This window comes from Eucalyptus grandis, chromosome 1 (assembly GCF_016545825.1).
Source record: "Eucalyptus grandis isolate ANBG69807.140 chromosome 1, ASM1654582v1, whole genome shotgun sequence".
Classification (NCBI taxonomy): domain Eukaryota; kingdom Viridiplantae; phylum Streptophyta; class Magnoliopsida; order Myrtales; family Myrtaceae; genus Eucalyptus; species Eucalyptus grandis.
This window is the reverse complement of record NC_052612.1, coordinates 52,780,755-52,805,631: the sequence shown is the minus strand read 5'-3', so window position 1 is coordinate 52,805,631 and position 24,877 is coordinate 52,780,755. Positions and strand designations below refer to the sequence as shown.

General features: G+C 40.6%; 2 protein-coding genes and 1 long non-coding RNA gene across 4 annotated transcripts; 1 reads left to right on the top strand and 2 right to left on the bottom strand.

The window, feature by feature from the left end:
• Positions 1-7,571: 7,571 nt before the first annotated feature.
• LOC120288234 lies at positions 7,572-8,236 on the bottom strand. The gene is made up of 2 exons (XR_005546550.1): positions 8,104-8,236; positions 7,572-7,936 (listed from the first exon to the last, which is right to left on the bottom strand). It is a non-coding gene; the product is annotated as an uncharacterized LOC120288234 (long non-coding RNA).
• LOC104436017 (autophagy-related protein 11) lies at positions 7,929-14,821 on the top strand. The gene is made up of 5 exons (XM_010048752.3): positions 7,929-9,817; positions 10,575-12,255; positions 12,877-13,097; positions 13,273-13,486; positions 14,080-14,821. Exons 1-5 carry the CDS (start codon positions 8,874-8,876, stop codon positions 14,497-14,499), a joined length of 3,480 nt encoding a protein of 1,159 aa, XP_010047054.2. The 5' UTR covers positions 7,929-8,873; the 3' UTR covers positions 14,500-14,821.
• Positions 14,822-15,004: 183 nt separating this feature from the next.
• LOC104436016 lies at positions 15,005-18,853 on the bottom strand. Of its 2 annotated transcripts, none has more exons than XM_039301856.1 (6): positions 18,517-18,853; positions 17,401-17,682; positions 17,125-17,298; positions 16,883-16,989; positions 16,153-16,478; positions 15,005-15,851 (listed from the first exon to the last, which is right to left on the bottom strand). In XM_039301856.1, exons 1-6 carry the CDS (start codon positions 18,715-18,717, stop codon positions 15,307-15,309), a joined length of 1,635 nt encoding a protein of 544 aa, XP_039157790.1. In that variant the 5' UTR covers positions 18,718-18,853; the 3' UTR covers positions 15,005-15,306. The 2 variants fall into 2 exon arrangements, with proteins under 2 accessions (XP_039157790.1, XP_010047053.2); XM_010048751.3 differs by having other exon boundaries at positions 15,005-15,875; positions 18,517-18,851.
• Between the last annotated feature and the right edge of the window lie 6,024 nt (positions 18,854-24,877).

Here is a 24,877-nt window from a genome sequence, read left to right as displayed (position 1 = left end):
ATTTCTTTATTTTTAAGAATATCATAGTCTTGTTGTTGCTACAGATTTCTGCCAAATACTCTAGTTCACCTTACTACCAAGTAATGTGACTCAAAGCCTAGTTCTTGCTTAAAAATTAGAGTAATACTAGTAGCGTAGACCTAACTGGTCAAGTTTCGCATTATGTTGTTTTCAGTTCATTTCCGACAAAGCAAGAATTTTCCTAGGTGAACTTTATATTATTAATGTGTCAACATGAAATTCATGGGAAAACGATCCAAGTGGATGCTTTCAGGGGTCGACTTCGTTCTTCAACAACATTTTGCTGACAACGTTGAAAAGATTTCGCTGACAACGTTGAAAAGTGCATCTCTCTTTTTCAGGAAAATCACAAGTTGCTCTTGTCCATACGTCAAAGCTTTCGGCCATTTTGCCTATAGTGATATTAAATTAACCATATGCATCGACATCGACATGATTAAGGCTGAGTTTGGGAACTGTTTTCCCAAGGATCTTTGGATACTTAAAGGTCTTTTGGCCAAAATATTAGGTATCTGGGAAAATTTTTGGAAACCCCATTAAAGGAAAGCCAGCCTTCTGAAGGCTAAAAGCTCAAGGCACCTTGGGGTGCCTTAGGCTTTCAGCATTGTCTTTGCCTTTGTTTCTGCTCTTGTTTCTATTGTTCATCTTTTCATTGAGGTAGACGTTCGGATTGCGCAAGGCTACTGAGGGTGGGCGACGGACTAGCGAGAGGCTAGTGATGGTCACGGTGACCGTCGCCAATGGGTTATGCGACCTTCGGTGAGTATCTAGACCATGCAATCTAGTTGCGTCGGTGTCGAAGGTCGCGCGACCTCAGGCGTGACCCAAATCTGGTCGCCGCTAAGGTCGCGCGACCTCGGGCGAACCTAGATCTGGGTCGGGTGACCTTTGTGAATGGCCGCCAGGGGTCGCCCGACCCCAGGCGGCTCTTGCCGGTCATCTTCGAGGCCAGGGATCTGCCCGAGGCTAACTTTTTATTTTATATTTTATCATTTTTATTAATCACCAAAGTCCTTTGTAAATTTAATCTCTCCAAACACTATTTTACATAAAGGTATTTCACGATGGACTTTCAAACTACAATTTAACAAACACAATTTGCATTTTGGAAAACTTTTTTAACCTAAAGTCCTTTGCATTTTTCCAAAGGCTTTCCACAAAAGTCCAACCAAACGCACTCTAAATAACTTTCCGAGCATTGGAAGCTGAGAACGCAGATGCTCATGCTCCCAAAAACTACAAACGAAAGTGGCATTCGACATTTTCAAAATTGATGTTACTCTCTCTCTCTCTGCAACCCGAATGAAATGATTTTTCGTAACGTCGTCGGCATGGGGTTATGAAGTACACACTATGGTTACAATAAGTCAAATATGACTAAGGATGGTATTTGAGCTGGTTTAGTGCCCAATTAATTAATGACGGATTTGAACAAATGTTGATTTGACGGAAACGAGGTCAAAGTACATGCGGTACCCAACTAAAGTACGAACATTTTCTGCACTAGTAAATTTCAACAAGTATTGGTAAGTATAAGGAACTGTTGGTAAGAAAATATAACAATACCTTTGTCCGGATAATTCATTGGTAACATAACAACACTTTCATGAAAGTGCCAACTCTTTTTTTTTATGGTTTATGAATGGTTTGTTTTACTTTTTTTGCATTTAATGTTTCGAATTTAATAATTCTTGCATGAAACGACAGACCAAAATCATAGTAACTTATCAACTTTTATTAGATCGAAATACCAATTAGTATTGATTGACGAATTCTTATTTTAATTACTCACCAATGCCTAGTTGTCTTTGTTTGATACTTACTTCCTTAAGTTATCAACTTTTATCTATTTTGATTAGAAACCCCTTGCATTTATTTATTCAATTTTAGAGATTACAAGCCTAAACTAGCATGATTAGCCTACTTTTTTTTTTCTCTCATCAATTTATCACCAGTATGGACTACTAATTCTCATTTGAGTTGTTAACTAAGTTAATTTTTTTCACGAAATTTTCTTGTCATTTGTTTTGCATTTGGGAATGAAGCCTAATTATAATGAAATGGGCCTTTACTGCCCAAACCAGAAAACTAATGAAATGGGCCTTTTCCATGTTCTTGTAAAATCCATTTGGGCCTATCATCTTAAAATGGATCTTGCACTCGATCTATTTCAGGTAGAAAGGACACATGAAAAGTCGAGGTATCAGATCTTTAGTAGGAAAAAAAAAAAAAAAGGAAATAAAGTCAAGGCATAAATTCTGCTTTATGGGAAAAGGAGCGGCGTAAAATCTGCTTTGACCTTTGCAGCAAGGCTGCTAAAATGCTCTTACTTGGAAAACCTTTTATAAGTCACGTGGATTCCACAGAAAAAGAAGAAGAAGAAATTCCCCATTATAAAAAAATCATCTTTTTGACCATTAACAGGAATTAAGTTTAGGCTCTTATGGATAAGAAATCTGAAAATTAACCGTGAAAATTATTTGATTGATTCATTAATTAGCTTAAGTGCGCGCGAACCCTTCCTAGAGCTTCCTTGTTGTTTCTGCTTTTGACAGTAAGTTTGTCCTCTAAATTTGCCAAAGTCCACCAGATATACTTGTACGATAAGCGGCCAGCTAAGACTAAATTATCGAAATCGAAACCATAAAATTAAACCAATCTAATCTCTTTATTCTCTAATTTTATCTACCAATTAGTGGGCTCGCGTGTAGCTTTGGAACAACGAGACTCGAATGTAGATGTCAACATGTAGTCGGTCGGTACTTGCCAATGGCTTCGCCCTCCGAAGATTCAGTGAACATTTACGTGTTCGTTGAATTAATTATGGCACGAGAGCGACCGTGGGTAGTTAGTCAATTGTTGTATATGACTTAAAACGTGTGATTGAGTATGTACATACGTGAGTGTTGCGTGTAGATATTAGGCAAAGGCCGCCCATCGAAACATAGAAAAATTAGCAAAACGCATTTGACGACGACTCCCGAAATTGTTGTTGACTTAATTTCGATTGGCTCTTTGATTGATTTCTATCGGATGTAATTGCGAAGGCCAATTCAAAGGATGAAACTTCCATGAAGGAATTAGTTATCCATCTCACCGTCTGGGGTGAGGAAGCTATGATGTCATCCCATATCACGGATGGACATTCCCCTATGAAAGTTTGGTTTTAGGTTATGATAATGCACGAGACTTGCGCTGTTCTATTTGGTAGGCATAGGTAGATGCAAATGGATGAGTCTAATTGTGTTACTTTATTATTACTTTTATTTTTATATTATATTTTCATTTAGCACGTAAAAATCTCCTAACTCACTTGATTTCTGTCATCAACCTCTCATGTCTAAGAGAAATGCAAAAGCAATTGTGCGTGTGAGAGAGAGTTACAAATAGTGGCGTTGAAGAAAAGTCGTGATTTGGATTATGACCGTAGTAAAATGACGATGGCCAATTTGTTGAAATGTATCTGACGAGGGGCAAGAGTGATCGCCGAAGTGAGAGGTTTAGATAGAGAGTGACTTCTGGTTAGCTTTAAGAACAATTAAGGGGGTAGATTCAAACCAAATTACGAACTGATTGAGTAATTTTTTCATACGATGTTTTGGGTGTTGACAACGTCAAAATTAGAATGCATAATGATATCGTAAGGATATTGATTATAATGAAGTATGTTTATGTATTGAAAAATGATGTGATTTTCTTAAGTACTATAAATTCAAAGGGTTGTTGGTATATTGAAAAAGGTGAAACTTGTATGATAGTTCAAGTTGCTTAGATAATAATAAGAAAAATAAAATATAATTGATCAATATAAGTTTTAAGAGGAGATAGTGATAAATTTCGCCGTGAAGGTTTCTTATGCATCCATTCGAGAGTCTAATTTGTGGTATATTCGTTTGGGGGCACATTGGCAAAGGAATTTTAAAGGCTGTGTGTTTCAAGGAATTTGCCGTTTGATTGCTGCGGGGAAGGAATTAACTCTCGAGTGTTTTCGTACCATTTCGTTGGGCTTCCTTGTCGTTTCTGCTTTTGACGGTAAGATTGTCCCTTCAGATTTGCCAAACTCCAGCAGATATTCTTGTACGGCAAGTCGGCCAGTTAATAAATTAAAAGAGGAAAACCATCGATTCCTGAAAATCAAACCAATCCAATCTCTTTGTTCTTTGATTTAATCTGCCGCTTAGCGGGCTTGCGTGTGGCTTTTGTTCAACTAGACTTACTGCAGATGTCAAACCATGTGGTCGGTCGGCACCTGCCAAAACTTTTTGTCCTCGAAAAGTTCAGGGAATTATGCCCATGTGAACGAGAAAAGATCAATTGTCAATTATTCTCCGCGAATTATGTCATGGGGACGAGAATTTTACACGAGTTTGGCGTGCGGACGTTAGGTAAAGGCCGCCTGCAAAACGTACAGAAATTAATTAATGCACTGCTGACGCTTCCAGAATTGTTGATGACTTGATTTCGATTGGCTCTTCGATAGATTCCATCCGATGTTTATGGCGACGGCCGGTTCAAAAGAGCGACAGCTTCTAGGAAGGAGTTAGTTTTAACCCATTTCCCGTGTCATGGTTGGACAATTCCCAAATCGAAATTTGCTTTTGGTTTCTATGACTGTGCATGAGACTTTGGTCAGCTCTACTTGCAACTTGCAAGGTAGTGACCGATGCGAACGAGTCTAATTTTGTCCCTCTTGATTTTTCGCACCGTGTTTTTCGATCATTCCAACTTTTTTTGTCGTTACAACTACTTCTTCTGACTCATTCGATTTTCATGATCAAACCCTCGTGCCAAACAGAAATGCCAAGGCATTTGAATTTTCTCAATCAATAAGAGTAAGAGAGGGAGAGAGAGTTTCAAATGATGGTGCTTGGAACTTGACCACGATGGCCAACTAATATGTAGGCGATTTAGATTGATGGGGCCACCTCGGTGTCCATTCTCCACCATCTTCGGACCGGTTAGGACCTACCATAGTCCATCCTCAAACGACACATCTACTAAAGAGGTCCTTTAGTAGATGTCCTTCGCTACGACACCCTATCTTATTTACCACAATGGGCGACACGACTTGGTTGCCGGTGCAGGCAGGGCATTCCGAACACACACGGTAACGAATCTTCCGCAGGTTCGCCGCCAACAATCTACATGCGCTTCTGCTCAGAGTCAAATTCACTAGCGAAGCAGCAGCCATAGAAATTACCAGGAAACTCACAAGAAAACGACCGAGTGCCAACCCCACACAGAGACCCCACGCTCAACTCCACCGTTCGTTCTTCATCATCATCATCATCATCATCATCTTCTTCTTCTCCCTTCTTCTTCTCTCTCCTGCAGCAGCACAGTGATTCAGTCACATGCATGCACGAGGCCATGAAAGCTTCTCGTCACGTTATTGGCCGCGCAAACCGGGACAAAATCCCCGGTTCGGTTTGAGAACGCACGTCGTCGGCGATAGCGATGTGATATGGACCGTGGTAGCGGTAGTACAACTGCTAGGTTGTCTTTTTCTCTTGCCACTAGTTAGCTTTGATCTTCCACGACTTCCAATTGGTCTTCTGCGAATTTCTGGGTTGTTTCACTCTCGAATCCGTTCCTGTCGGCCTCCTCATGTTCACGGTTCAGTCGGCAAATTGTACGATATAATTTCATTTCCCCACTTTGGGTTTTTTTTTCCAATTTTCAAGATCGATATGGTCGTAAATTCGCCCTTTGAACCCATTGAAGATAGGACCTTCGTGTCGAGACTTTAAAAATCGCAACTCCAATTCTTTTTCTTAAAAGAAAATTCAGCTAATAGATGTCTTTTCATTAGTAGGCCTTTGTTTTCATTCACATCATGATCTAATGATTCTTGTTATAATGCAATGAATTTAAAGAAATTATTTCCTATTGTCAATAGTTATTTCAACAAGTTAGAAATAAGAAATTTGATTTATTGTATACAGAGATTAAGGAGATTAAATTCTTCTGAATGGTGCTTTACCTTTTAATCGTATCTATTTATAATTTTTCAAAGATAATTTATTCTCAAAAAAGGCCACTTTCCCCAAGTAGGATTGATTTTTTGCTTCACCGTTCTCCTTTTAAGGTCATCGGCTCCCTTACTTTTGGATTGACTTTTAATCTTCACTTTTCACTTAATCAAAATTTTGCGACCTACATATTCCGATAATTTTGAAAGCTGAAATTCTTGAAAATTTTACAAAATGCAAATGTTGACAGATAAAGGCACTTATATTTTCTTCATTTTTTAAAATTTAATTAATATTATGAATTTTGGTGGAAAAGAAGCAAGAGCACCTTTCCACCTTCGCTTAAACTCAAACAAACAAGTCGTTAATGATTAAAAAAAAGTTTAATAATCAATTACAACATTTTCATGAAGATTGGTACTATCGAATCCATCAACTCAAAGATGCGATTACTAGAAAATCGGCTTCATCAATATGTACCATTGAAAGTTGGATGTGATGATCCTAGTCACGTTCTCTCAACATTGACTTTATAAGATTAAATATTTAAACCCAATCTGCACTAGCTAAATCACATAAAGAATGACATGGAGATATTTTAATTCCTTTGGGAAACTACGTGCACATCTTAATGTAATTTAGTTCGTAATGACGGACGATTGGTGGAAGGAGGTGGAGAATCTGATGGTCCCCAGATTAATTAAATAGCCTAATCATTAGAAAAAGACAAATATGATGAACGATGTAACTCTCGTGTGGCAATTTCAATCGTAGATTTTTATCATGCAATAAAATGTCAACATGGTGTCCCCATGGGCCATTGCCCCATTCTTTCTTCATCAGCAATTTCCATCATGCTCCCCCGGGATTAACACGTCATTAGAGTTGACATAAACATGGATGAATTCGAATAGTACCATGAATGACCTTAGAAATCAAAATTTCTCAAAGAAAGTAACTTGGTAGAGATGCATAAAAAAAAAAAGTGATGAAACTAATTTCCTTAAAAATGAATGATGAGTCATGTACTATTTGAGCTATGAATGTACAATATGAGTTCAGCCATGTGAGAGTTTCCCAGTAATATAATAAATCAACAGTACTTTAAGAATCGAAATCTAAACTAATTTAACGATCCGATTTCAATTTCAATTAGTTGTGCTTTTTTCAAAGAGAATCATTACTATTGAGTGTTGAGGTATAAACAAAAGTGAATACAACGGTAAATTGAAGAAAAATGCGAAAATACCTTAACTTCATATTTATCTACAAAAATATTTAAAGATCATGTAATTATTCATTCAATTTCCATCGAATAGATTACACTAATCGTGAATTCAATATAAACCATCTTACTTCTCTATACCGTATTTCGAATAAAGAACTTTCGTGTGTATGTGATCCACGAGTGAGATGGACAGATCTTGATTCGACCCATATGGAGGCCGGGATCCTGAACCCCGACCCCCCGAGGTCGGGTTGACAGCCGAATAACTAGCAAGCGAAGCAGAGCGTTAAAAATGCAGACTTTCTAGCCGGCCCTAAGAACCCAAACGACATGGGAAAGAGAGAAAGAAAGAGAGCAAAGAAGAAATTATGGTAAATTCAATAATCAACCTGTCCATCCTGAAAAAGAGGAGGAAAATTATCAAGAGGGGAAAAAGGGCAGCGTTGGCTTGTCTTTCCCCCGAGCTCTTCCCACATCTTGGATCATCAACAGAGAGAGAGAGAGAGAGAGAGAGAGAGATGAGCTGTGCCCGCAGAAGTATACTTCGAAACTTTATCGTGACTTCCCGTTGAAGCCTTCTCTTTCATCCATATTTTATTTATATTCCCTTCCCGGAAATCCCCACCAAATAAGGGAAAGAGAGAGAAAACGACTAGAGCTGCTGAAGCAAATCGTCTTCGTCTCCTAATCCTTCTCCTGTTCATCTGCAGAGATGCTGCAGCACACGTAGTCCCTCCATAAGCAACAATTGAAACAACCCACGAATCAAAATTCGATTTTTTTAAGGCCCTTCCTCGTTGGTTTTCTTTTTCTTTTCTTTTCGATGGATAAATAGACAAAGCAATCGACCAGAATACACAAGAGGGGTTTCGTGTACAAAACCTGGTGCTCTCTTAGCCATAAGGATAATTCCATTCCCACTTCAATCCAAATCCGCACGTAATCGCCCATCTCCGAAAGGAACCTCCTCCTCCTCTGTAACCTTCTTCTCCATTGTCGACGACCCTTTTGCGGTTTTGATCTGGTCGTTCCTCTTGCTCATCAAGTTCGATTTTTTCTTGTGGGGGTGGTGGCGTGGCGGTGCGATTGCTCGTGATCGGTTTCGGGGTTCGCTGAAGCTGGTCGGATCTCGGTCCGCCGGAAAAAGTGGTCGTGATTTCGGGGGGGAATCGTGTGGTCTTGTGGGCGTACGAGGGTTTGATTGGTGTTTGGTTAGGGATTCCACTGACGGTGTTCCGAGGATTGTAAAGGTTCGAAATTTTCGCTTCTTTGGAGGGTTTCGGATGTTGGGTATGCCGCAATTCCGAATCTTTTTGATGATGGCATGCTAGTCGGATAGCAATTCCTTTCCTGGTGCTGTATCTGAAAATTGGGTCGGATGCGTTCCTCTCTCTCTCTGTGTCTCTCCGTGGAGGAGTATTGTTTGGATACTTGATCTGGGAGCCGTCGCTTTAATCGTTTTCTCATAAAGCTGGAGTCGAACTTTGCCCTCTCTGGCTAGGGTTTCCTTTTCAGGCGATTCGGACGCCAGTTCGAGCTGGTGACCCGTCAGCTCCGTTTGCTGCGTTCCTTATCTTGGGATTATAGCATCGGTAGTTGAGTTGCTTTAATTGGAGCCCGTGTGGTGTAGAGTCTCTGTTTTCCATAAAAAGATGAGTTCGAGTGTCACCGAGGTTGCAGTTCATGAAGGCAAGCTGCTTGTGCATATTGCTGAAAATGGGCGCTCCTTTGAGCTTGATTGCAATGGAAACACTGCTGTTGGGGCGGTTATGGAGTTCATCGAATCTGTCTCCGGGGTAAACTTCAATGACCAGCTTGTCCTCTGCTTGGACACGAAGCTTGAGCCACAGAGATTGCTTTCATCTTACAAGCTTCCCTCGGATGGACGAGAGGTGTTCATATTCAACAAAGCAAGGCTGCTTACTAATTCTTTACCTCCTCCACCGGAGCAAGTGGACATCGTCGAAATCACAGACCCTGCAATGCTGTCTTCCTCGGATGACCACCATCCTCTGGACAATGCTTCTGATCCTGCTCTGAAGGCTCTTCCTTCGTATGAGCGGCGATTTAGATATCATTACAATTGTGGGAACACCATATATAGACAAACGCAGGCAAAAAATGAGATCTGTTGGAGGTTCTCGAGGGAGCAGAAGGTGCAAGAAAGGGCGCTGGAGGTCGCGAGAAGCAATTTGGAACAGTACTATAGGGTAATTAACCAGAATTACTTGGAATTCATGAAGCGTTATTTGCAGCAGCAGCGAGTCCATTCTGATCTTTTGGCGAATTTCGAGAGGGATTTAGATAGACTGAGGTCAATCAAACTTCACCCTCAACTGCTGACACCAACACGTAAATGCTTACTGGATTTCGTGAAGGAGGATCATTTGCGGAAGATGGCAGAGAACTGTAGCAATTCTCACAGGCAGTTTGAGAATAGAGTTTCTCAATTCAAGCAGATGTTTCAGGAAATGAAGGGCAAGGTCGAAGACTTGTTTTCTAGCAGAGCCTCCCTTCCTGTCAGGAACTTGGAACAGAGGATTAAGGAGCACCAACGTTACATAAATGAAGAGAAGAGCATAATGCAGTCTTTGAGGTTTGAATTTCTTTACATCAACAGCCTTTGTAGCATCATCTTTGTTTTTTCTAATCATTTTGGTTTACCGGCTGTTTTCGTTGGTTTCTGATTGACGACTTCCTCCACAACCTCCCCCTTCTCTCCCTCTTCTTTCCCCTGTTTGCTCTTCTAATGATGTCCTTATTAGTATACTACGGCAAATTAATTTTGTTATCCGTAGATTGCAGTGCCGAGGTTTTCTATGCTTTTGGTCATTCCTGCCAAAGTAATTTTCCGAATGTATTGGAATAAAGTTCCTAGACTCGTGGTACTATCTACAATGAGCATCATTTTCTGTTATAATTGATTACATTGATTTGATTGGAAAAGGTAGCTATATGTATGGTCTTTAACGTATATGCTTGCGATGCTTGAACATGGTTTCTTCGAAAGATTTCAAGGAGTAGATTGGAAGGATGTCACTGTTCTCACCATTCTTTACTGATTCTGTTGTGATGAACCTTTTTGTTAGGGCTGGCGTCATGTTGATAGGCACTGTGTTTAAGTTTTCTGGTGATGATGATGTTTGTATTTCTGCACTATCGTATCACATCTATATGATGAAGATACTTGAATATATTTCATTCTTATTTTCTAGTTATCTTTTATATTAAAAAGAAAAAGGGTTGTCTATCATAATGTAGGCACTTTTGTGCCCTGACTATGCCATTTTCATTGCATTCTTTATATATTTTTAATGGCGCTAACCTATGAAAAAACATGAAAATTTGTGCAGCAAAGATGTGAATACTGTCAAGAAGCTGGTGGATGATTGCTTGTCTTGCCAATTATCTTCTTCTCTTCGTCCTCATGATGCTGTTTCAGCTTTGGGTCCCATGTATGATGTCCATGACAAAAATCATCTTCCAAAAATGCAAGCTTGTGACAAATCGATCCATATGCTGCTTGAATTATGCAAAAAGAACAAGAATGAGATGAACTCCTTTGTACATAGCTATATGCAGCGGATTACCTACATATCTTACTTCATAAAAGATATAAAGTTGCAGTTTCCTGTTTTCAAGGAGGCAATGGCGCGCCAGGAAGATCTATTTAAGGACTTGAAGGTAGTTCGTGGGATTGGCCCTGCATATAGAGCCTGCCTTGCTGAAGTTGTCAGAAGAAAGGCTTCTGGGAAACTTTACATGGGCATGGCTGGACAGTTAGCTGAAAGACTTGCGACAAAGAGGGATGCTGAGGTTAGGAGACGAGAAGAATTTTCGAAAGCACAAAGTTCATATCTACCTAAAGAAGTATTATACTCTATGGGACTATATGATATGCCAAACCAGTGTGATGTGAATATCATGCCCTTTGATGCTGGTTTGCTGAATATTGACATCTCGGATCTTGATCGATATGCTCCTGAGTATTTAGCGGGAGGTCTTTCTAGGGGCGAGAAGCACGGAAACATGAAAGGTTCATTTTCCATGTCCAATGATAGTTTGAATTCTGCAGAATCATTTTCCACAGAATTCCCTCAAAGTTCAGAGGATTTTCCTGAGGGCAGTGAGCTGGTAGAGATTGCTGGGACGAGCAAGACGGAAGTTGAGAATGTGAGGTTGAAGGCAGACCTTGCTTCTGCAATTGCTACGATATGCTCACTCCGGCATGATATCGAGTTTGAGTCTCTTAATGAAAATAGTCGCGACATGCTACTAAAGACTGCTTCCGAAAAGACAGCCGAAGCCTTGCATCAAAAAGATGAGTATCACAAACATCTTGAATCTGTACTTAGAGAGAAACAATTGCAGTGTTCCTCCTATGAGAAACGAATTCAGGAGTTGGAGCAGAAATTATCTGATCGATATTCAATAGAGCAGAAGCTTTCAACTGGCAAGGATGCCTTTGAGTATGAAAATTCTGCGGGTGCAAGGGCTGAAGGATGCAAGCTTGACACGATAGGCAGCGGTGAAGTTCACATGCCGTGCACATCTGCCGCTGATTCTATGGATGAGGTCTCCTGCATTTCGAATTCACTTAATACAAAGCTGGGAATTTTTACTAGGCAATCAGGCAAAGCTCGAGAAGGAGTGGATGAGAATATGATGGATTCATCTGGCTTGCTTCAAATGCATTTGGATTCATCAATGCAGGAGCCACACCGAGAAGAACTGCATGTCATTGATAATGATGAGAAGGATAAAATGCTTGGACCTTTAGGCATGTCATCGACAAACAGTTGTGCTGCTGAAAGTATGCATGAGCCTCTGAATGTCTTGTCTCGTGATGCAGTTGCTGAGGCAGGTTTAAATGCTAATGAGTATAATGATCTCGTACTAGAATTACGGAGTGCTCTGGCTGACAAGTCAAACCTAGTGAATGAAACAGAAGATAGACTAAAAGCTGTAATGGATGAATTAGTTGTGCTAAGGAGAGAACTGGAGGCGAGACAGAAACTTCTTGATGAGTCTCAGGTAATATCTAGTGAATAACTGCTTAGCTATTTCTTGTTGCATTGTTTATTTTTTTTTTTCTGTCTCTGGATTTATTCACTTCCATTTCTATCTCTAAACTTGACATTCCCTTCTGTAAACGTGGTATAGAAAGTTTCCAGCTAAGGAACTAGCACTTGCTGATAATGATATACCCATGCATATGTGTATGCTTGTGTCTTTGTGCACTTGCAGAGATGTTGAGCTTCTTTTGTGTATTTTTAGGATATGACATGTAATCCTCCATTTGTCTCTCTTAATTGAAGTGATTGAACTGGTAGTCGCCACTCTTACGTGCATAGAGCTCTTTAAACGGGCTTTATATGACTAAGATGCAACATAAAGTCTTGTGGAAAGATTCTTGGGTTTCCTTATGCTTTTTGATTTGATGCTGACAATAAGGGCTCCTAAATATGGAGAATGGTGTTTCATTAAATTTTGACTCTGGTATTTCAGTTTTAGGAATCTTGACTTCTGTCTTAACTTTGGGTGGTCCACTTGCTAAACCATCTTCACTCATATTTGTTGTCCCTTGCAGTCTGTTCTATCATTGATCTTCATATTCTCTAGCTAATCCCCTTTCATTTGGTGAATTTGATTTAGATGAATTGTGCTCACCTGGAGAATTGCTTGCATGAAGCAAGAGAAGAAGCCCAAACCCATCTTTGTGCTGCTGATAGGAGAGCTTCAGAGTACAACGCCCTTCGTGCATCTGCTGTGAAAATGGGCGGTCTCTTTGAAAGGCTGAGGACATGTGTATATGTTTCTGGAGGTGTCCCTGCCTTTGCTAATTCCTTGCGTGCCTTGGCACAATCCTTGGCCAAGTGAGTTTCTTGGAAAAAGCTCTCATCAGATAATGTTCCGCTTGTCCATAAGATTACATTCACTTCTCACGTTATTTTAGATGGCAGACTTTTTTTTTCCCCATGTTTTAGATTGTCTTTGCTTTTATTTTTGTGGTACCATAACAATAAAAATTGCTTAAATTACCTTTTCCAGTTCTGCAATTGAAAATGAAGATGAGGGTACTGCGAACTTCCGAAAGTGTATCAGGGTCCTTGCAGATAGAGTTGGTTTCCTATCTAAGCACCATGAAGAGCTGCTTGATAAGATAAAAAAAATCGAAGCTGCTAATGAGCAGCTGAGGAAGGAGTTGGAAGAAAAGGAGGAGCAAGTTAAGACACTGTATAAAAAGCATCAGCTTGAGAAACAGGTAATTCCTCTTCAACTTGTGGTGGTTCCTCCAACTCTTTTGGACAGTGTCTGATGTGATGAAAGATACTAGGGTCCAATTGCAGCGCCCCCCCCTTCTCAACCATCTAAAGGGACTGTTTAGTGGTTTATTTTCTTGATTTTCTCCTTATGAATGGGCGGGTGTACATGTGCATGCGGTCGTGTGTGCCTGTAAGTGAATCTAGACAGAGGAATGGGGAGGAATAATGCATTCGGGAAAGATCTAGATCTTTGGTTCACAGTTGTTGTCTTTGGCTCATTTCTGGGACCTAGCACATAGGTTTCTTGATGATATTTTAGCTAGTGACTTAGAGAAAATAGGGAAACAGGAGGATTTTTTAAGACAGTGACTTTGCTACGCTTAAATAGGAGACTTTCAGTGTGTGATCCATGTTACCTACTTGCCTATTGATTCAGAAATACGTTTTGTTGCGTATCCCCTAAACTTCCTGCGTTTAACTTGATGGTTAGTCCTTTGTGAGGATTTGGTTGTGTAATTCTTGTTGATAACACGTCGATAATTTTTCTATTTTTTCTGCTTAGGCTAATAATGAATGCGTGGTTTTTCAACAGGCAAACAAGGAAAAGATATCATTTGGCCGCCTGGAGGTCCATGAGATAGCTGCGTTTGTGCTCAACTCAGCTGGGCACTACGAGGCTATAAATAGGAATTGCTTGAATTACTATTTGTCTGCTGAGTCCGTGGCGTTGTTTGTGGACCATCTCCCAAGCCAACCAAGTTACATTGTTGGGCTGATCGTACACATTGAGCGCCAAATTGTGAAGCCCTTGCCTTCTCCACACCGACCGGAGCATAGTAGGGCAGACCCTGTAGTAGATCAACTGACTTCTGACGCAGAGACTGACCGGCTTGCCTTAAATGTTTCAGGGTCGACTGCGAATCCATATGGTCTCCCTGTTGGCTGTGAATACTTCGTAGTGACCATAGCCATGTTACCTGATACTGCCATTCATTCAGCACCCACTTCCTGATCCCTGCTGCAGACAGAGACAGACATGATGGAAGAAAATAAGTGTACATAAGGGGTTTGATTGTTTCTATTGGTCAAAGTGGAATTTCTCTTGGTGGGAGTTGTTTAACTTGATTAGTTTTCTGTACAGCCGAAGAATTGATTGAGTTCGAATCTCCCATTTGTACATAAAGATTATTCCTTAGGTTTCTTTATAGGTAGATGTGAATATCAGGCAAACAGTCCCCACGCTTCAGCAGTTGTGAGCTCATGGGTAAATTATTCCATCGTCAGTTCGCATATGTGTTTGCACGATTTATTATTGAGTAGGTTCTCCTTTAAAAGCGCTGTTGACTTTTTTAGAAGGAAGGTTATTCCTTGCCTAAACAAGTCGGTTCTCTCTGAATTAGGACTTATGATGAACATCTTACGGTTAGTTCCCTCTCCTTGGAGAGAGCACGCGTGTGGAGTGAAGCCAGAAAAATGTGGCTTCTGATCCTTTGATTTTACTTAGCTTTAGGCAAAAGTACCAAAGCATATGCGTCCTTGAGAAGCCGTAAGTTTTACAGATCCCATTGGATCACAGGGTCTTTCACAGGAGAACAATACCACTAGAAACTAATGCATAACTTTTTACAACGGACGGTTACCAGGACTCTTCATCAAATTCTAATTTCAGAATCCCAATACTGCCGAACAAGATAAAGCAGAAGGATGCATTTCCCTAACAAGGCACCACACACAGTCAACAAACATCTTTCCGCAAATACTGGGGCGGTCATCTGATTTTGCAGATACCGAAACTTCTAGAGAATATACATAACCTTGACTATCTAGAATTACTGTCACTGTCTTCTTCTGAAATGTTGAACAAGAAATTCGGAAGGGAAGCGATCCGAGGAAGATGGAGCAGAAGCTCCCCAAATGAGTCTTTCCTTGACATCCCTGCTGGTTTTGATTCTTCTTCCAGAGCCTTAAAGTTAGCAAGGGGGTTGCTATTAACCCCAGAAGGAGCAGCATCCTTCGTGTCTTTAGGCTTGTCCTCGCAGCTTTCTCCACCAGCCAGGTTCTGAACGGGGGTAGTATCCTTCTGCAAGAGGCAGCAGAGAGAATTCACCCTTGCCATGAGGGATTTTTCATCGGACGCCATAGTTGACTGGGTGTCACTCAGCAGGTACTGTGCAATGTCCTCCAGTATCTCCGGGCATCCTGATCCATCATTAGAAGTATTGCCAGAACCCATCTGCTCAGTGATACAGTTTCCAATATGGTTCATTAGATCGCTCATTGACATCGATGGATGTAAACCGGGCACTTTTATCTGGTCCCAATTTCTCATGGCCTTTATTTCCAGTCCATCACGAGTTCCATTTCCTTCAATCACACGAGCATCCATCACTAGAAAGGGACAAAAAAAATATGAAAGGATCAGAATAGCCACCTTCAGGATAAAACCACTAAATTCAAAGGCTGCAATTTAGTTTTCAGTCACTTCTCATCATGTGCAACACCCACAAGAACTTTCTCCAAGCCATTTGAGATTCATTGCCGCAAGTAAGGAAATATCCAAGAGATAGAAATATGCCTTTTTCCCCTAAAACCAGAGTGCTATATTTTCTTGGAACAGTGAATGAATCATGACCTATCAAAGGCAAATGAATAGATTACTATGTACCTGAACTGGGAGAAGGAGCTTCTCTGGACATATGTTCTGACATTATGCCAACGCGTTCCCGTATCTCTGTCTTCACAGAGGATGACTGTGCTGCTGATGAAGCATGCAAGTCGGATATTCCTGATTCTTCATCTTTTGTGCCATTATCAAAACCACAGCCTTTGGTTTCTTCTAGATCCTCAAAAATAGATGGTCGTGTGTCAAACAAAGGTGATTCCAAGACTACCTCGGGCTGCTGACTTAAAAAATTGAGCCGCACGTCACATTGGATAAGCTTTTCGAAGTGCTTGTATAGAAGACCAGGTTGAAACTGCAGAAAGTGTTGCCTGTTTGCCCACCAAAGAAAAAAGATCAGCACACTAAACCAATGACTTATAACAACAGTCTGCGCTTCAGTAAGAGACGAATGAACTTATGCAATCTGCCCTTAAAACTGTGGGACATAACTATCTGAAGTAACACATATACCATAAGGTAAACAGCATATGTAACAAGCGGGAGTTTGCAAGAACAAATTCATACTAAGTACATATGGCAAAAATGCACGTCTGCAATATAAAAAGAAATACGCTTTTGATCCCAGAGGATATTGTTCAAATAACAAGAGGATCACAGAACTTTTGGCATCACAAGTAATCACAAGAAGAAAAAAAGAACTCAATCTAATGATGGAAACTTATCTTAGAGCTAAGGGAACTAAAGAAAGGTGTTTGGAGGAAACTTTGTTCACCTGTGAGTGCTCGCTTGTCCATCAGTGAAATCAGAGGTTGCCTGCCACAAAGTGTGCTTTCTCGGTTGTGGGTTGGTCTCGCGGTAGAAAAGGGGCTGTCTGGCAAGCTGCAACAAAGGCCAAAAAATATATATATAAAAAAAGAGAGCGAAAAATCACTATTTCTATAAACAGTAAAGATTACATAGCCACATGATTAAACTGGTGTACGAGTGCACACCAGAGACGAGAGAGAGATTTACCACAACTTTCAATGTACTAGGTCCATCATCTGGGCAATTCGCCTTTAAGGCCATTATATCTGACCACTGGATTTCAATTTTACTCTTCAGACCACCCTCAAGGACTTCCCAGACCAACTTATGCTTTGCGAAGTAACACTTGGCTACTAGATCACCTTCATATCTCGACTTATACTAGCAACCAAACAAAACAAATTTTCCTCAAAAAGCCGAGCCAATTAAAGTCTGATAGTCAGTCCTATAAGAGATATTCAAAAGTCAAACCATAACAAGTACCTCCCATCTTCCAATCCTCAAATGCGAAGCTGGGAAATTTGAAGCCTTCATCTTGTCAGTTGTACTAGAGGAGGCATTACTTTTACCATCTTTATTAGTCTCGTGAACAAGATTGTCGCTCTGAGTGGTTGCCAAGTTACAAGTGCCCTGAGAAAGCTTCATTTGAATCAAATCCAACAACGAAGGACTCTTCCTTAGTCTCAAACCCAAAGGGCTCGGCTCGTCAAGGGGATTGTACTCAGAAGGCTGAACTGGAAATGCATTGGCACCCGCACCCCATAGCTGAAAATAAATGATCACGCAGACAAGTAGTGAGATCAAGAGTCCAACCATTCTCGAAAGCCGAAAAAAAAAAAAAAATCTCAGCCTCAACTAACATCCTCCTTAATTCTTTTTGCTCATTCACAAGGAAATTATGCAATCAATTGAAATGCAGAACAAGTGCAGGTTTAGCTAACATCATCTTTCTTTAGTTGCAGAATCCACAAATCCAAACCGCAAGAGCCATAAAAGAGTCAAAAGTCACTTATTAAAAGAATTAATTAGACTCCAGAGTTAGTAATTTTTTGCAGAGTATACAATGAAATATCGACAAAACCTCCACAGCAAATATCTTCTCTAAACTGACATACGGCATACCGCAGATATTCCCTAATTTTCCAAGACCGCACAAACACCCCTGATCCCCTGCACTGACACCGCCGTGATTCCTATAAAAAATCGCAGCAACGCCAGTTCCGGCGTTCCGGGGACAGTCGACAAATTTTGGAGGCGAGGGCGGTGTCTGATCACGGGGCAGCTTCCAAAGGAGGCCTAGGCATATGCCCAATTTTACTAAACTACAGGAAGTGCTACTGCTTGTGCAATCCAAACAAGTCAACCCCTCCAATCATCTCAATCTCCAATCCCCAAAATAATGATGAAACACAACTCATCTGAAGATCCTACCCCCAATTCCTATGCTCCCAATCTACTCCGAACACACACAAAAAAAAGAAGCTTTTTCGCCAAGAAAAAAAAAAGTTCTTTCTTTTCGTTATTCCATATTCGTCTCTCTTCTTCGCCGTCGATTTTTGAGGGCCAAAACAAACCAAGGCGAACGCCCGGAAACCTCACCTGCTCCAAACCGGACGATCCCTTCGATCGCTTGCTGAGCGGCCCGAACTCCTCTTCCAGCGGATCCTCCACGATCTCGAGCTTCACCGGGAGCTTCTTCTCGCCGCCTCCTCCGCCGCCGCCGCCGCCGCCGCCGCCGCCGCCGCAAGGCGCCGCCCCGCGATCCGCTCCGAAATCCCCAGATTTCATCAACTGCACCATGGAATCGAACCGAACCAGAGCAGAAAAAAGTCAACAACCCGAGGAACGAGGATCGCTTCGACGCGCCCAGGCACGGATCGCGAGCTCGGCGAATGAAGGAAAGAAACCCTAGAAATGGGCGCTTTTGTCGATCGCGATGGAGAGAGAGAGAGAGAGAAGAATGGGATCGCGCACGTGCCGAACGGCTCCCGGCACGTGCGTGGACTGTTCGCTTTGTCGTTTTCCCGCGGGGGTGGGGGGTGGGGGAATTGACCGAAACGGGGCGGGGCGAGGGGGCTAAATAGCGGGAATGGGGGGCTATTTTTGGAATTCGCGTACACGGCATGCGCAAACCGCGTCGCGCGTGTCCTGGCGCGTGACTCGTTTTGGTGGATAATATGGGCCCTGGCGGGGCCCGCGGCCCCCGACGTTAGATGACAGCGCGGTGGTTGGTTTTGACTCGACACGTGGCGGCCGATCTGGGGTGGTGGGGGGGGGGAAGCCGCCGACTTGTAAGACTGTTGAAATTGAGGATGAGCTGGCCCCTCGTAATTTAATTTTCCCTTCTTCTTTTTTTTTTTTTTTGTCTTTTTTGGGGTGGGATTTGGATATGGTACCCTGCCAAACTTAGGGAATTTCTTATCTAAGATAAAGATGGTCAAATCGAATTATTCTCCCAAGAGATATAGATATGGAAAACGTTGGATATATTAAAGATCGATATATAAATTCAACGCAATAAGTGATGCCACAAATGGAAACAAAGATAAAAATTTATGGCGAGTGTGTCATTTTACGTATTGGGCTTTCCTAACTTGTTAATGGATTTCTTTTCGAATATTTTGATTCACATCATGAATTTACCTTATGATGGCAGAACTCTGATGTATAGTTTCCATGTAGAGATGATTGGGACATATGTTTCCTTTGCTTGTTTTTTCTTTTTTATTGTATTAATTGAGGTTTATATTTATCGGAGATTCCCTTCAGTATGGTGGTAAATTGCATTCAATTGATCGTGTATCCTTTCTTAAATTGTACGCTTGACTTTTCTAGCTTTTTAAAGGGATTGTCTTTTAACCACAATATTCCTTTTTAATTTTTTTTTATTCACACCACAGATTTACCTTATAATAGCATATCTTTGATGCATAGTTTCCATGTAGAGGTAAGTGTAGAGCTTATTATCATGATTAATTAGAATATGCGTTTCTCTTTTAGGGGATTATAGCATCATGGCAGTAAATTGTACTCAATTAATTGTGTATCCTTTCTTTTTTTTTTGGGGCGAAAAAGACAAATCACCTAATAATTTTCTTTTCCCTCACGTGGATAAATGTTGCCTTTTATTATCATGATTCTTATCTACGTGGGCCAACATGTGGATAACGTTGAATCATTGTTTTTCCGTAATGCACAGTCAAATTCCCATTCCCACTGGATTGCCTCACAAGCCGACAAACCAATGTGGTTTTGACTGTTCAAGGGAGAATGTCAACGGTAATCCATAAGAAGCATTTCCAAGAGAATGAAGCAAGTCAAGGGAAAGGAACAATGCAAGAGCACTAGCAGGGTGGTCGATTGGCAAGGATGTCACATGAATAAAATAGCTAGTTAGTAGCTATTGCATTTGGGCCATTCAAGGAAGACCCAATTCTTGTCCGAGCCCGCCGGAATCGTGGACGGGCCGGCCGTCGAGTCCGAGATGAGGTGATCTCTACGGCGGCCCTATGGAGAAGTAGCTTGGCTTCGAAGCGGTGGGAAAAGTGCTAGCTTTTTTTGTTGTCTTCTTTTGCCCTTTTTCGAATTGAAAGATGAGGACAAATGGAGGACTGAAAGGTTGTCTCACTTCAAGCGATGAAAATCTACCCTCAAACGTATTGTCGACAGCGATAGGAAAGGGGGGCCTTTTCACATTTTCCTTGCAAGTCGAATTGGTTGAGGAGATGGCATTATTACACCTCGGCTGAGTGAAAGTCTACACATTTGATAAAATGAGCCAAGCATATGGAATTTGGTTGTGGACCATCGTGTTCGTTCATGCCCTTGGCCACATGTATTCACCTTTTGAGTATGTAAAGATTCAGAAAGGCTAGTAGTCCCATTCTTGCACAATTTTTTCGAAATGACCCATTTTAATATAACACTTCTTCGCATCGATACTTCCTGTTCCCGTTGATGAATATACATAATGATGCATGTGATTATTCTAAGTGATGTTGCATGATGTATATAGTAAAAGGGTACGTTTCTTTTCAAATCCTTTTGTTTTGCAAGTGATGCAATTAAAAGATCCTTCCTTTGCATTAGAAAAACTCGTATAATTCTGTGAGTCCAGTGAATGGACCCAAGAAATTTGACGAGGGTGGGAGTTACAAATTGGGGATCTCGCTTCTTGAAGCGGAAAGTCCAAGCATCTAATTACGATACTAATCGCGGACAGGTTAAATATATCCGCTTAACCATATTGACGATAGTAGAAGCACCACTCTCTATATGTCTATCAAGCTGGGAAATCCGTAAAAAATGTCTTAAACTTATAACATTAATGACAATTTTGTCATAAATATTTTAATTGTGTTAATTTAATCGTAAATCTTTTGACCCAAAATCAATCTAGTCTTTTGGACTAATTTTAACTGAATACTGCTGACGTGTTCTTTAACTGGCCTACGTGGCATGGCTAATGCTAGCATGGACAAGTTTTTAGAAATATTTTATTTATTTTTAATTTTTTAATAATTTTCCTTTCTTTCTTTTTTTTTCCTTGCCAAATCTTGTTAGGTCAAGCGTTGCCTAGGTGAGGATAGCCTCATCGGGCTTTGCACCGGCTTGGGTGAGGACTAGCTAGGCCAAACCTCATATAGGCCAAGGCAACTTGCCAAATCTGGTGAGGTTGATCCTTGTTGGGTGTGCGCTTGGCCTTGCTAGATCCAACGAGAGCAGTCTCATGAATGCTCATTCTTGCCCAAGCAAGGCCAGTCCTTGCTGACCAATGCTCATTCGGAGGAAAGAGGAGAAAAAAGAGAGAAAAGCGAAAGAAAGAAAGAAAAAAGTTCAAAAATAATTAAAATATTATTAGAAAAGTTCACGTAAGTGTCGACCGTGTCATGTAAGACGTCCGATGTCCATGCTAGCAATGTTCAATCAAGATTAGTCGAAATGACTAAATTGACTCTAAATCAAAAGAATTTGGATTAAATTAGCACAAATAAAAGGTTTATGATTGAATTGTCACAAATACGATATATTAAATACTTTATTGATACTTACTCCCTTTCAAGCTTGAGAATGGTAGTTTTGTTGGAGGCGACACGTTGTTCGGCCGAGAAACCTCTAGTTGGAAATTGATGAATCATGGGTATTCTAAAAGAGGTGATTTCTCGACAACTAGGACCGGCACGCTGGTGAAAGCTAGTGTAGAACCTCCCACTTCTGATCTTGATTTCTTTTGGTCCTGATCTATGGACCTTTATTAAAATTTAATAAAGGGAGATGCGCTAGAGAAAGTTACTGTGATTAGCACTATTCACAATTTTAGGAATTTAAGAAGACATTTGGTCAGTGATGCTTGAGTTAGGAATCTACTGACATTGAAATGACAGCACAAAAAATATAGAGAGACCAAACCATATCATGTTGCTCATGTCATATAAGTTTGTCGGCAGGTATTTTGTTGTTGAAAAAGCATCCTCAGATAGAGTGCACGCACATGGAACGAGCTATATAACTCATACTCCATAGTCACTCGAGTAAATATATTCAGTAAATTCGTGGAAAATATTTTTCTCAAAACAGGTATAAAAGGCGCACAAGTACTCTTCCATTAAGATTTTCATGAGACCGGGCTCGTGGTATGATGCATCATGTGACAATGCTTGATGCCTCGCTTGACATATTGTGGAAGATAAAAATATGTTTGCCGGTGCTTTATTCGGTTATGGTTTTCCTTTTCTAGGTTCCCTTTTTCTATCCTTTTTTTTTTTTTCCAAATTTTACGGTTTGAGTAATTTGACTTCACTTGATTTGTAACACGAGACTCTTTTCAAATATACAAATATATGATAAGTACAATAGAAGTCCTAAAACTTGTCATAAAATTGCAATTTAGTTCTAATACTTTCGGAAAGTGTAATTAACTCTTAAAATTTGTTACAAAAGTGCAATAAAATCCTAAAATTTTCAAAAAGTTCCATCAAAGTCTTAAAATTTATCAAATTGATCAAATCAAATTCTTCTATTGATAACACTTTTTGAAAGTTTTAGAATTTAATTGCATTTTCATAACAAGTTTTATAATTTGATCACACTTTTAAAAAGTTTTATGACTCAATTACACTTTTATAACAAGTTTTAATACTTTAAGTGCACTTATCCATACAAATAGTGACATATACTTTCGTTTGTAATTCCTCTCATTATTCGTCATAACTTAAGATAATTATTCAACTTGCCTTTGAACATCAAAGGAAAAGTGAGATTTGCCTTTTCTTTCCCAGGAAAATTGAATGAGTTATTAGGCGTTGTTGGAAATTATCCTCTTTTTCCTTTCACTCTTATTGGAAAATCCTCAAAGAATGGGATGCAAATTTTTTTTTATTAAGTCCATTGAAGGTGTATAAATAATTAATATACCATTGTTGATGGATATAGGGGTGTGCAACGAGAACACCACCCAAACTAGACTGAACCGATCGGTTTCTAGACGATTATCAAAGGCATCGATTCGGTTCTTGATTCCATAAAATTGGAACCAGTGAAGGGTAGTTTGATTCCCAATTTCAGAGTGAGAATATGACTGAATCGATTTTTTTTATAAAGAAATCAAGATGAACATCTTTTCTTCATCTTCTTCATGTCCGTGGAGTCTCCACTTCCACATTGTACTGCCATTCCCCTTCCTAGCACAGGGCCACATGCTTTTGCACCTGGACCTCACCCACCAGCTCCTCCCTCTAAGGATTCGCCCTCGCCGTGTTGATCACTCCCAAGAACATCCCTCTCCTTAACCCTCTCCCGCCCCACTCATACCTCCGACCAGACCCTCGTCCTTCCCTTCCCTCCTCACCCCAAACTCTCGTCTAGCGTAAACAACGTTTGCGACATCGGTCGGTCGCTTCGGCCCTCCGCCTCCCCCTCGCCTAGTGGTTGGCCTCCCAACCAAACCCTCCCGTGGCTGACAAGCTCGGTGTCTACTAGTTCTAGGATCAAGTGGTCTGATTCTCGATTCCTAGATGGGATTGGATTGGATCGAGAGCCAAACATCCCTAGATAGACGGGGATACTTGGGCTTTGAGCTAATTATGTAATTGAATTCTCTCCCAATATAATGATCCGAGACTAATAGTAGCCGCTTACTTTCTAGTATTATTAGATGGACCTAATAAAATTTGTTGTCTCGTTTCACATGTGTATGTACTTCATGCATATGGAGCAATCCAAACGTATTAAATCGTCACAATCGGATTATTTTATACATATTATAAATCTCCTCGAAAAATTTCCGTAAGATTTTGCGGAGTTGAAAAAAAAAATCAATACAAGTCTTCAATTTCTTAGACATAATCAACGGAACAGAGCACACCGGCATGAAAACACCCTCCCAAGTATCTCTCTTCAGAATCACGAGCGAAGAGATTTTCAACGTATGATTGTACCACACATTCACGACGCTACGACGCCCTGGACTCGATCGCCGATGGACCGGAGCGTCGTAATCCCGTCACCATTTCTGACGACGCCTTACCACACGTCGTAAAGATTGTACGGTAAATCGAGTGTGTGCCCGGAAAGTGCCGAGTCCCCACACGTTCCATATTTTCAGACAAGAGTGCTGCGTTTTTGGAGATGCACAGAAGAGAAGGTGGCATGTACGTCACCCCCCCACCACAGTAAGGGGTCTTTTGGAGAGGACACTTATTGCAAGCACTACTGGGGAAAAAAAAATTAAAAATTTAATCGCCCACCACCTAGATGAAAATAAATAAAAAATCAAAAACGTTTTTTTTTTTGGGCGTGTTCAAAAAATAACACAAACGTGTTAAACATTTCTATTCAGGTGATTGGTAAAAGTACTCAATATTCATAGCAGAAGCTCCTTAATGAAAACATAATGAGAACACAATGTCAACTCAACTGAGCATATTGAGTTGACAAATCGGTTAAATTGATATTATGCGAA